Source organism: Epinephelus moara, chromosome 14 (genome assembly GCF_006386435.1).
Source record: "Epinephelus moara isolate mb chromosome 14, YSFRI_EMoa_1.0, whole genome shotgun sequence".
Taxonomy (NCBI): domain Eukaryota; kingdom Metazoa; phylum Chordata; class Actinopteri; order Perciformes; family Serranidae; genus Epinephelus; species Epinephelus moara.
In genome coordinates this window covers 7419446-7433308 of record NC_065519.1, presented here as the reverse complement: position 1 = coordinate 7433308, position 13863 = coordinate 7419446, and the positions used below count along the sequence as shown (strand labels likewise).

The following is a 13863-nucleotide window of genomic DNA, read 5'->3' as shown; positions in this document are numbered from 1 at the left end:
GCTACTTCCAGCAGGATAACGCACCATGTCACAAAGCTCACATCATCTCAGACATGACAATGAGTTCACTGTACTCCAATGGCCTCCACAGTCACCAGATCTCAGTCCAATAGAGCACCTTTGGGATGTGCTGGAACGGGAAATTCTCATCATGGATGTGCAGCTGACAAATCTGCAGCAACTGTGTGATGTCATCATGTCAATATGGACCAAAATCTCTGAGGAATGTTTCCAGCACCTTGTTGAATCTATGACACGAAAAAATTAAGGCGGTTCTTAAGGCAAAAGGGAGTCGGACCCAGTACTTGAAAGGTATACCTAATTAAGTGGCCAGTTTGTGTATATATTACTTACCTTTTTACTTACCTGCAATTCTTGGATAAGTAAAAGATGATTTTCCCCAAAAGTCAGCCTGAAATTTGAAAGGCATTTAATTTAAGCGTAAACATGTTTTTATTGTGTGAAGGTCCTGTCATTTGTTATTTGCCTTTTATTGTTGTCTTACATGACATATTGCAGATTCTGATTCAGGTAAATTAAGTATTAACAGCTGTATTTCTTCCCTTCAGGTTTATCTGTCTTTGCTGCGGATGTACCTGTCACCTCCTGATGTTCACTGCCTGGGGCCCATCAAGATGGAGCTGTCGGAGCCTCAGGCCAACCTGCAGGCGGCTCTGCAAGTCCTGGAGCTGCACCACAGCAAACTCAACACCACCAAGGTAAACAACGACAGAGTGGTACTCACGTTCCTCCCCTGGGGGACATGAGAACAAACTTCAGTCTGGTAATACTCAAAAGTAATTCTGATTTTATCCCCTCGTATTACAACATATGTTTACTGCATTAAGACTGTGTCAGTGTCAAGAGAAGTGCTTTTGTGAGGCTGCCAAAGTCTTGTGACACGTGCACACAATTGTTGCACTTGAATTCAACTTTCCTGCTCAGCAAACTCCATCTGGTACTTCAAGCTGCTCATCAAATAAGAAGGCATGAATTAGTTTCTAATTCAGGCCAGGGATTTTATTATTATGAGCTGACTCTTTGCCTTCGTTCAGATTTAGTAATCATTGCTAATTCAGACAAGACGTGAAAGTGGAGCTGATAAGAGCGGGCTTGTTTCGGCTGGATTAAGATGAGATGGAATAACATGATTAACGATGACACACACAGAATTAGTCATTTGGCATTTGCTGTGAAATTAAAACAGCGACTGAACGGAGCACAACTCATTTAAAGATTTGATTCAGTTTGTTTTTGGAGTGAGACGAGAGGGGTTCGCACAGTCGGGGGTAATCAGGCTGCTGCCTTTGTGGTAGAGAAGATCCAGCAAACCAAAAAAAAAAAAAAAAGATTTCCACCAGGTTGCGGATCTCCCTTGAGAGGGCGTCTGCGTTGCCATGTGAATACCTTTGATGAAATTCCTTTCATATACCTGTTTTGTACCTGAACCCAGAACCAAAATAGCAAAGAGTTAATTGAACAAAAGCTGTTTTGTTCAAGACTAGCTCATGACCTATTTTGCCTGTCAAACCGTCACGTCACAATCCACTGAATGCTGTCTAGTAAAGAAGATTTATAGTTATTTGGTTTTGTTTTTCAATACAGTTCAACCACACAGTCCTCATCGAGAAGGAAACAGTCAGCTGATTGTGTAATCGTTGTTTCCATATTTTATCACAAAGAAACAGACACAGTATTTGACACGCCTCCACTGTGTCACTGTAAATATTCAAATTCATAAAAAGAGAAAGTTTATCTGTCATGAGTTATATCCTCGTTGTAAAATGCACCGCAACAGACTGTGTTGTATCCGTGATTTAGAGCGGATGCGATTGTGTGTGAAAGGCACCGCTGATCTGTACTCAGCCACAGACATGTCAAATTAAGAGCCTCTCAAGGGGAACAAACACTGCAGGTTTATATGAATGTTAAGGTTCAGAGCCCGCAGACGGGAAGCTCTCCATCTTGTCTCTCTGTGCCACTCTGCCTCCCTGCGCTCCCTCGTTGACTTTAATGGCACCCTGCTTTCATTTCCCCTGGCCTCGCTCCCAGACTCTGCCTCGCCAAAAGAGCACGAGGGCGACAAGACAAGACTGTACAAAACATCAGGAAATACTTTCAACGTGAAGCATATTTGTGTGTTTGTTGGTCAGTCTTTAGTCCTGTTTTTATAATTTCTTGGCTGAAGCTGCAACTAAAGATTTATTTCATAGTCAAATAGTCTGTCAGTATATTCTTTTAAATATTCAGTTTGTCTGAAAATGTCTGAAAATACTGAAAAACAGAAGCTTCCAGAGCCCAAGGTGACATCGTGCTGGGAGGAGAGCTGGCAGCAGCTCTTGAGACGGACCTTCGGTTGGCAGCTGTAGCAGCTCGAATTCGGCCAGCACAAGCCCCTGAACGCCGGGAGTCACAGCAGGCTGGTGGCCAGTGGCAGCACCAGGTGTAATCTGTGTAACAGTAGCAACAAAAAGTTTATTGATCCAGCAGGGAGTTGGGGCTGTCCGGTTCCCTGAAGCTGGGATTTGCACTGGCTGGATTTGGGTTGCTGCAGCCGCTGTTTAACGGTCAGTTTCCGGAGCTGCTGCACATTCTCCTCTCAGCAAAGTAGTCCACAGCGGCGATGAGTGAGGTGCTGGACACAATGTGATTCAAGACTCTAGCTAACGTTAGCTACAGAAACATGAACTGTTAGCCACAGAAGGCTAAACTATTAGCAGGATATTCTCTTCATCTCTGAGGGGCCTCCCTAGTGTAGTAATTAGAGCACTTGTCCTCCACGCGGAAGGTCCAGGGTCTGGATCCTGCTGGAGTCGACGTCAGTAAAGGTATGCGGTCGCAAGAGGTTCCCACCGCCAAATCAAACGGGATCAGATCAGATTCCTTAAGGAGGCTTCAGGACAAGAGAGTAACTCCCGAATCTGAGCCAAGTCCTCAACAAGGGTGCGTCTCAAGCCCACTGTAGACGGGAGGTTCCAGACGTAAAAGTGGATTCAATTCATTCCCTTCATCTCTGAAGCGCTTTGTTTTATTTCATACTTTGTCAGACTACCTTTCAGACTCTCTTTTTGATAAGTCCGACTTCCTTTTTGGGTTGCTTTGCAGTGTTGTTGCCGATGCTGGAGTAGCATCTTTCTCTGCAGGATTCACTGCTATTGAATCAGACTTTCACCGAAAAGATCTACAGGCACGTCTGCATTTATGTCACAGCCATTAAGAAAGCCCTCTCTCTGAAATGTCCTGTGATTTGCCAAAGTGTCCTGTCACGGGCTAGATTTTCTAAAGCTTGAAACAGAGCCAGGAGGAGGTGCAGAGGTCAAGTGTTCTCTCAGACTTGAATTACAATATGCTCAAAGTTTATGATCGTATTTTTACCCAGTGACGCCAAAATAAAACTGCCTACCTCAGCTCTAAATTTGAGAACCTGGAGTCGGCAAATGTCAGAAGTTTTTACTTGCTAAATTTGCAGATTAATTTTCTGTCAGTGTACCTATCCTTTAAGTACAAATGCTTGTCTCAAAACACAGTAAAGTTTGTTAGTTTACAAGTGGTTGGGAGCAAGTGGGACCTCCCATGTAAGTAGGAGCTACTCAGAGCTACCTCAGTCTTTTTCTGTTGCCGACTGAGGGGACCCACATGAACTGCAGGGCCAGTCTCCTTGTTCAGTGGCACTTGAGCACAAAAGATGTTAATGAAGAGGAATTTTCATTAATGTTCTGCAGCTTTTCAGGAACAAACCTGCATTCTGAACTTTGCTGCAGCCAGGTCCTGCTCATTGTTCTGCTGAACATCCACAAAGAGTGACTGAAGGCTTACAGGTTTTTCTATCGTCAAGTTGACCACTTGACGAAAAATAGTTACTGCCGAAGGTGGCATGTCGTATTAAATAATCAAAATACAATGCATATTATCTGGCATATGGTAGTGGTGTAGTTACATAATTATTTATTCGCTTACTGTTGAATTAATCAAAAAAAAAAAAAAAAGACAAAATACAGAACCGAAATTGAATTATACACAAATGTCAGTTCTGTTTCCCAGTTGTTTCTCAACAGGAAACTCTCACTCTGAGCTGTCTGAGTGTAACAAGGCCATTTGTGCTAATTTAATTTAATTACATTGAACAAGAGGACAACAAGACAACTGGCCTTGATTGTGTTTAGTCTCCCTGAGCGTTCACACAGAAGCACACAGGCGGGTTATTTTTATTTCTTAAGGTAAGAGGAGATGCTGTTGGGGAAGTCATCTAACAGCAGATTACTGCTCCCACGAGGGAGTAATTGAATATCATTACTTTAAGATGATTAATGAGTTATGTTAGCTTGTTGTATTGTGCTTCTAATGATCGTGGCGATTACTCAATTCAAAGTCTTTATCACTGGTTCCTCCAACTTCAGTTCAGAGGTTATACTTTAAAAACCAGTGTAATTTGCTTTTGATGTCCTGCATTTAATCCTCAAAGTTCCTCCTCATACTGACAGAGCTGTAATATTTTTTAAAAAACTAATTATGTCTGGTCAACAGTGTTTAAAGGTACACTGTACTATGCAGGTTTTTCCCTAAAAGACAACGTAAGGACTCATAGAAGAAGTGTGTTGCGGTGTATTTATTTGCAGAGACTCTGTCCTCTGCCTGTATTTTCCTATTTACTTCTTATTTTGCCGTGTTCGGGATGTTATTGGGCTGCAACCTTTGGGCAGGGGTGTGTCGCTCCCATCCAGTAACAGCGCGCAGTACATAATAAAAAGGTAGCAACCTGGGCCAGACTGTAAGCAGCATGCATCCAAGTGGAAGCTGCGAAAATCATGGACACAGTGCTGAAAAACGCTAATATAGTGAGGCGAAACGCTAAGCGGAAGAGTTTGTTCCTAAACGAGATTGAATCTGAGGTCGGCTTTCATTTTCATTGGGGGGCATTGAAAGAGAGGATGAAGAGTGACCCGGAGTTTGCCTGTTTCCTGTTGGACAGGTTGGTGTCGGTTAGCTCAGTTAGCTTGCATCATCTTTTCCATTCCAACAAATGTAAAGCTCCTACAATAGGACGGTAGCTTGCAGTGTATGTTCAAGCAGTGTAGGGAGGAGAGGCCAAGTTTGAATGTAGTGTTTACAAACAGTAGCCGACACTTCCTGCATTAACAAGCCAGCGTTTCTTTGTTGTTGTTTGTTTTTCCAGGCCATCAATCTGCTCCCAGCAAACACCCAGATCCGAGAGATCCGGGTCTTCCTAGAGAGCGTCCTGGAGGAGAAGGCACAGAGGAAGCGCTGCAACCAGGTGCTGAAAAGTCTGCTGCAGGCCGAGTTCCTCAGGGTGAGTCCTGGAGAATTTGTTTACACAGTGGTTCATGTAAATTAGAGTAAAATTTCAGGTGTAACATCTTACGTACTCGGCCAGTCACGTGGCTGATGGTTGAGTTAAGTCAAAGACAACCCTTCCTTAAGAAAAGTGGACTCAGGAATCAGAGCTTCTGTCACATAGACTGTGTCAAAGAAGCGGACGTAGCCTCTAGGTCTGAAAAAGTGGAGCCTAAAACCTGCATTCTTGATAATGGCCAGCAGGGGGCGACTTCACCAGTGTCCCATTGTACAGTAGTCTATGAGAAAATGACCCAACTTCTCACTTGATTTATGACCTATATAAACTTTTTCCTATCAAGTTTATAGGTTTAATACCTAAAGTCTTCTTAAATGCAGCATGATGTTCATTTTGCAAATTATGTTCACATTTACAGTGAAATAGACACTAAAGTAGGGCATGTTCAGGGTCTGGCTACCTTGTGATCAACAAGTCACTAACGCTCTGTATCCATGAACTTGTTTGTCATCTTAGAACTCTAATCCTTTAAGTGTGTTTTCAGTTCAGTGCGGCGTTAATTGAAACATTTTGGTCACCTAAATATGTCTTGATTAGCGTTCAGCTGTACAAAAAGACACTTTAAGGAGTTAGCTGTTCATCTTTTGCCTTTAATGAATTTTGTTTTCAGCCTGTTCTTCGCTAGCCAATTAATATCACAATTAATTATTAAATACAGATGCACCTTCCTAACAAAGCCAGCTGGCGAGAGTTAGCTGATAACTTAGCGTTTGATATGCTAACACTACCTGGCCCGACCAGGCTGGTAACCCAATAGACAGATCTATCCCTTGCATCTTCACAGCTCGACCCTGTCGTCCAAATGTGGTGACTTGTGGCTCCAGAAATCCAAGATGGTGAGGGACAAAATGCTAAAATTAAAGCTTTAAAAAAGGTGGTACACAAACCAATGGGTGACGTCTTGTTGGCTAGGTCCACTTCTTTTTATACAGTCGATGCTCTTATAACTTCCCTTCATCGTGCAGATGTTCAGTTAATTTTAAGGACACTTGAACATGGCAGATGTTTGCATATGTGACACCACAGTCCTCGGGTTGAAGGACAAATTGTCAGGCCCACGTGACCTTTCAAATGTAAACGATTAGAGTGGAATTTAAACATTTAAACCCTGAACAATGTGGATAAAAATAGCAGAGAAGTAGAGCAGTTTGTAACTCCTGTCTTATACACACTGTATTGTGTTATATTTCCAGGTGATGTGACACAGAAACCTTACAGTAGTTTTATGGGGAGAAAGTCTCCAACACACAGGATGTGGTGTGTACAATCATAAGCAGTGACAGCCACCTGTGTGAAACAGATAAAAGAGCACCATTATACAAACCTGTTTACAGAATATCAGAGATGATGTTGCAGTTGTGTCGTGCAGGGGCTCCTGTCATTAACACACAGCAGGGTCTAATTACTGCCCCTGGTCACAACTTGCATGTCTGTTGGCTGAGCGCAGTTCTATTAAAGATTGATTTTTCCTTTTCAGATTGATGTGCAGCCCCAATTAATTTGCATTTATTTATTTTGTACTACAGCGTACACATCTGCTCTGCACATCACATGATGTCCTCTGTTGTCCTTTGAGAAAAAAACACACTGTTAGTTCTTTGTCTACATGGGGAACTTGTTTCCATACAGCAGATCAAACATTTGCATTGGCTGTTTGGAGGAACGTGTGTGCCCTGTCACAATGACCTACAGACAGAACAACGTCCCACATTAGCTGTGCTGCTAAAGTCTTCTTTTTATCTAACACGCAAACACACTTCAAGTCCTGCACCACAGCTTGTTGAGTGAGCGACTGAACAACATTCACACAGGAAAAGTGCTAATGTCTTTTTTCAGGCTAGATAGATAACTAATGATCTGCTCAGCTAAAGCACGTTAAACAGCGTGTAAATGGACCTGCAAATGTCACATTGGTCTGTTTAACTCTTCAGCACGACTAATAACACACTGTCTGTCTGTGGCTTATGGCTACAGCACAAGTTTGTTCACTCTTTCTTTATGAGTATATCTGGTATTTCACCAAAGATCCTTTTTTATTTTAACAAAACAAAACTGTTAAGTTTGATAAAACACATTTTTTATTCACTTTTAGTTTGACTTTATTTAAATATACAGGATTTCATTAGGAAAAATAAATATTGGTGGAAATTCCCAAGAATTAACATGAAGTTTGTGTTGCAGCATGAGTTTTTCTTATTGTCTTATTGTCAACCCCTTTAGTGTCATTTTGAGACTCCCCCACCTCCTCCTCCCAGGACAGGAAGTACTGCTCTACAGTCCACAGTCGAGGCTTTTCCACTGACACTTTTGGCCAAACCATGCTGCTTTGATTTGTGTTTCCATTACCCGTTTAACATACTAAGTTGTGCCAAGCTGCACCCGAGATAAACCATCTCCAGAGTCACGTTAAAGCGCACCTGACTGCCTCCAAGCAGGTAGAGGGTGCATGCACCAGACAGGAATGTGGCAACAGCTGACTCCACACGCCTTCCTCTGATGATTTTGGCAGGGAATTGTTCATAAATTCAAAAAATATTCAGCACTCTGCCGGTGCTACGCTAAGTGAGTGCTCTGATTAATAAATGTAATCTTAATTTTGAAACAACCAGCCTGAGGCAGGTAAACTCTGAATATGAACTGTGTGTTGTTGAAGTGGAGCTTTTCCAGCCAAGGTGTGTGCTTCAGTCCATCTAACTACCAAGTTTTGAACAGTACTGTTGAGTAAAATCTGACATGCAGGACAACACACAAGTCAACTCTGTGGTCGACTAACATTAAGGCTGCGTTCCGAATCACATACTTTTTCTTTTTACTTTTAGTAGGTACTGCAGTTGCCCTTAAAAAGAATGAACTGTTGCATGCACACAATGAACTTTGACAGTCTTGCTTTCACATTAGTTACCTTGGGGATAAAACAAACGCCACTCACCGAAACTGCCAGAGACAAAGATCAACTGGGAAAGATCTGTTTAGGATTGTGGATTCTGACATATTATATTTGCGACATTGAAATTACAGCTGCGGTTTTTAAATTCATTTAAAACAAAGAATTTCATGCTCTATTACTGTTCACGATCTTAAAGATTTTTGCCATGGTAGTGTTTTAGTTTCGGTGTTGAGATATTTAGGCAGATATCGTTGAAAATGTTGGTATTGTCACAGCACTACAGTAGATGACAGGCCAAATAATAACAGCTTGAAAATCCATGATGATAAGTAGCTGGCGACCAACAACCGCTGCACAGTGCAGTAATAAACAGCACTAAAGAGCACGCTGGTTGGAAACATCATCGACTCAGACAAGCGAATCATCAGCTGCCCTGTTGTGTGGAGATGCAAATGGCCGACACGCTGAGTCAAAGTGAGTCAAGCCAAGCCAGCACATGAGTACAGAACAGGGTCAAGTGTCTGATTAACACAAGGAGAAACAGTGACAGCTTTGAACTAATGATGCGCCGCAACTAAGAGGAGGGATAAGGATGACGGGAGTCCTTCCACATGACACTTCCTGCTCAGCCTGTCATGATGTGTTTTTGAATGTTTGTTTTGACGCGACAAAGGGTTTGTTCCTTGTCATCGAGCTAAACTGCGCTGTCCGTCTCTGCTCACCTGGCGTGTTCTGTGTTTCCAGGTGCAGGAGGAGCGGATCTTTCATCAGCAGGTTAAATGCGTCATTACAGAGGAAAAGACCTGCAGAGTCTGCAAGAAGAAAATAGGGAACAGGTATTGATTTTAATCTTATTATAATTATTACTGCATGTGACAAATCTGTGAATCTTACATCTCTGAAAAGTAGACAGGTTTTTGAGCACCTTTGATTTTATTATGGAAGAGTCATCATGTAAATCCTGATTATTTTGGCTGTTACAGCAGCATCTCTCATTTACATCTTTTATCTCTTTTAATCAGATTCCTCTGTGTGTGCAGTTTCGGTTTCATTAACCTGAGCATGCTTTCATGCCCTGAGCTGCTGTTAATTTCATACCCTGTTCATTTTTCAGACCACTCTTATAAATTTTAATTAAAGGCTTGTTTATGCGCCGTGATACAGCCAGTAATAATCCTACCGACAGTAAAACATCCTCTGCTGCTTCATCTGTCTCTTTCAGTGCGTTCGCCAGGTATCCCAACGGCGTGGTGGTGCATTACTTCTGCTGCAAAGACCGCACCGTGTGTCCCACTGAGCAGTAACAGCTCCACCTGACAACGACTGTTTACTAATAAATAACCCCCCTCTCCCTGACCCTCTCTGTGGATCTCTACGCTTTGACATCTTTGAACTAGCATCGCAAGGTTGGAGGTGCTCGAGTTAATGGCCAGACTGTGGAATCGGACGCTTGTATGGAAAGCGCCAAACAGGACTACGAGCTCTCTAACCTGAGTTAACCTCGGACACGGTTGTTGTCATGCGCGACTCACTGAGCAGAAAAAGACCTCCTTCTGGAATCAAAGGCTGAGACTTTCTTTATCTCTGTGCATGAAGTAACAGGAGGAATGTCCGGGTTCGCTCAACAGGAGGGGAGGAATAAAGACAAGGAGCGAGGTAGAGTCTGACATTTGAAAAGCATGTGTCACTGTAACGCTAGAAGGGATCCACTTCCCTTCACGTCGCCTCTGGAGAAAATGGGCGCTATTGAAAGGCGCCCAGAGGAAGAGGAGCTTTAACAGCAGAAGTTAGCGCTCGTTCTCAGCAGGAGATAGTTACAAGCTTTGGTCAGCAGTTTTATTTTCTGTCTCACTGTCTCCCAGCCCTCCTGTTACACTGTGTGCGGCCTCAAACACTGCTTGATATGCCATAATACGCTCTGCAGGAGTACAGCTAAATGCCTTTTGTGACTCTGAAGATTGTACTTACAGTGAAGTCAGACGTCTGTCAGGATTTCTTTTGTTAGCATGTGCCGGTACTGACTAAGCAAAACAGCAATCGTCTTACAGTGTGTTTGACTCTTTTGTATTTTTATTTAAACATTCGAGGCGGCTTCTCCAGCTAACATTTTTCATAGAGACGTTTTTTCTTTATTTACTGTTTTTACAGTGTGTGAAGGATTTCTACCAGACTACATCCTCTTTATTGCTTTTTTTTAAGCTCTCATCTGTATTTGTTTAAATGTTTTGCTTTTCCCCTCCCAGACATTAAAAGTTTATGAAGTAGAACTTATTATAAGTGGAAACAGACAACTTTTAACCTTTTCACCCGCCCTAGCGTTTTCAAGTGGTATTATTGTTATCGTTATTGTCCCAAAGACAACCAGATCACTTTCTGTTTCATCAGAGCCTCGCAACTAACAACAACACAGGACACACTGCATGTAGCGACTTCGGTTTTTCCCCCGTCCACCATTTCCACCACTGAGCATAATAATGGCACAGAACTTACGCTGATACTCAGTGGTTATTGGGGATTGGCACCAATGGATGTATAAAGAGAACTGGATACAGTGTTGGAAGCAGAGTCCCGTTCATTCGTATAAAAGTTGCTCAGAGGCGCATGAGGCCAAAAAAGTTCAACTTCCTGGGTTTAAAATTACCCAGATCTTTCACGGCATGCCGCCCACGGAGTGTGCACACTAGAGAGTTAATCGGCCAAGCTAACACATTCTCACTCCGACCTCGTCACATATCAACATTTGGTCATGGACTTTCAACGTCCACATACGGCATGCAAGGTACCCTGGGTGTGTTAGTTGTTGACGTTCTCGGACGCCATGTCAAGTTCTGCCTGTTACATGTATTGTCTTCTTTCAAAATACACTTCAGTTTTCACAGGAAATTTAACGTTTACATACACTCTCAAAATAAACGCACTATGTCGGTACCACGAATTGACGTTTTTTCCCTCAACAACAAACGCACGTGGTTGGGTTAAGGGAAAAAGAACAGGGTTTGTCTTTAGAATCTTACAGGACGCGAACACCGCTCTCTCAGATGAAAGGTGTTTGTTAGACCTGCCTGCCCCAGATTTTCGCCACCTTAACTTTCATCCTTGTCCTGCCACATTTATCCCTGACACACCCGGGTGTCATTAAACTATAAAGGCAACCGGCCGCATATCATGCCGACGTTAAACGACGCTTTTTCTCATTGGTTTCTGACGTCGCAAGTCACTGCCCAAGCGCCGGATTTTGACGACTTCAGAGTGAGACCGGGCTCGCCAAGCAGCTAACTTCCAGTGAAGCGCTCTGCTAACTTCAATAAGAATAAAATTATTTAATCATGTGGCTCTTTGAGATCTTGTTAAATATTATCAGACCGAATGGGTCAAATCCCTATTGTAAAACAAATCATTTCGTGGGGGTTGTAATGCTAAAAATACAATTATAAACATCTCTTTCTCAGTGCAAGTCTATGTAAATCAAGCCTTCATTTTCCCTGCAGATCGTACCTGGTTGCAGACATAGTTGCATAGTGAAAGCTAGGCTTAAGGGAACCAGTCTAAACACTGATGGTGTCTTTATTCTACAGCTATTACATTGTGCAGTCAACATTAACTTCATAATGATAAGTTAAAGCAAGGAACTTGTCTATTTCCACTTTAAAGTGAGACTGTGTAACTTTTGAACAGCAGCAAGGTGGTGACAAGAGGCAGATACAGAATAACCAGAATGTTCTTGAGTCTGTTGCTTTAATGACACCACCGTAGAGATGGAATGATAGCTGATGACAGAAAATCAATCTATAGCTATGTTGATGATCGATTCATGATTTCATTTTTTAAGCAAAAATGCTAAAAAAATAAAATAAAATAAAGAAGACATCACCATAAGTTTGGAAGAACTGTAAATCCCTCTTTTTTTAAGGTTTTATACACTGAAGGATTAACCAAGAAATTAAACAGCAGATTAAGTTGATAATGAAAAGAATCGTTCGTTGCAGCCCCACATCACCGTGACGATGAGTGCTACAGTAGCTCAAATGGAGATGAGTTTGCCAACATTAGGGCCAGGACACATGCTGTATCTTTAACCGCCTGGAGGACACAAGGTCAGGCACTGGATGCTACTCTGTGCCCACTCTGTGCCAACTTTCAAGAGCACGGAGGCAGGTTGCATCTTAAGTTGCTAAGCGACAGCAGCCCACCTACCAGAAATCCCAAATTCTTAGCTCATCTGCTCCCGGCAGTTGTTTTGTTGGTGTGTATTAGGCCTGAAATGTTGTCCGTGGGACTGATGTAAAGCTCCAGGTAGCCCTGCACTGAAATAATCAACTCCAGCGTATTTATCATAGACTGATAGTTACAGAAGAAGGAAAAGATATCTGTCGGCTGTGATTGGTTGTTCCTTGTCATATGACATCCGGTGTGTGTTGCTGTATTCCAAAAGTCAAACTTTGTTTATCTTAGGCAAGAGCGCTTGGAAACACTTGCTTTTGATCACACGTTCAGCATGACTACTTTGAAAACAGTGTGTTTTATTGGTTATGATGTCAACTTTGTATTTGTCAGAGGAAGTTATTTCTTTCAGAAGTCTCACTTGGAGTTAGATCACAAAATTACAAACAGCACTTTAAAAGTGGATGGATGTTTAATGTCAAGAACTAGAAGTGATGTCAATGATCAGGAAGGAGTGATTGATCTGTGTTTTAATGACAATTGTGCTAAAATGATGTGTGTTTTCCGTCCAGCTGGGTGGAGACTCAACAAGCAGGACTCCCCAGATTATTGACAACGAAATACAAGCAATGAATGTATGTTTTTAAAGTTGGAGTCCACGGTGTCGTTGTTCAATTGAATTACATACATTTACTTTCAACTTGTTTTTTTAACCACTAAGTCTTCACACTTTTGTGGTTGTATCATCTGCATCTCCTGCTCCTTCACACACCCTCACCCTCCTCTTCTGCTCGAGAAAGGTTTGCACATATTCTCTGCTCAGACTGTTCATGAATTGTTTTTTGTTTGTTTGTTTTAGTGGAAGTGTTGGTCCCCCTGTGTGTATACTGTACAAAGACTGAGAGTGTTAATGAGAATTTCTCATTGAAGTTTTTTGATTGTGAGGGGCGACCCAGCAGCTACCATATGCCTGTCCATCTGTCTGTTTGGCTTTAATCAGTAATAAATAAACATTTCCACTCATGTCTGTGTGATACAATGCTGCCTGTCAGATATTTATACTGAAGCTGCTGGATTTCACTGTGTGAAGAGTTAGTTTAGTTTCATGAAAGCTGAAAATGATGTCGTCTATGTGAAAATATATTTTTAGGACGATTTGATCCAAAATGTACAGAAGCCCGTTAATGGCAGGAGGAAAGTTAAAAAAAATAAAATAAAAAGATACTGCGTCAAACAAATACAACTTTCAGTATATATACTAAATAGATTTTTTTAATGATCTTTTAACTTGATAAAATCTTATTTACATATTTATTAATTATTTAAAAATATTGACTCAGGTAAATCTAAGTTTTCATGTCATGAATTTGCCTTCTAATATCTTAATTTTGACTTATTTATTTAATATTTCATTATTAAAATCATTTAAAATTACTACATTTTT

General features: G+C 41.7%; 1 protein-coding gene across 2 annotated transcripts in view; it reads left to right on the top strand.

The window, feature by feature from the left end:
• Nucleotides 1-13456, top strand: part of vps39 (VPS39 subunit of HOPS complex) — a 44837-nt gene extending 31381 nt beyond the window's left edge. For both annotated transcript variants that reach the window (XM_050061471.1, XM_050061470.1), the window contains exons 21-24: nucleotides 570-719; nucleotides 5174-5308; nucleotides 9003-9094; nucleotides 9481-13456. In XM_050061471.1, coding sequence (XP_049917428.1) covers nucleotides 570-719; nucleotides 5174-5308; nucleotides 9003-9094; nucleotides 9481-9562 — 459 coding nt within the window. In that variant the 3' untranslated portion in view covers nucleotides 9563-13456. The remainder of the gene's footprint in view (nucleotides 1-569; nucleotides 720-5173; nucleotides 5309-9002; nucleotides 9095-9480) is intronic.
• The last annotated feature ends 407 nt before the right edge of the window (nucleotides 13457-13863 follow it).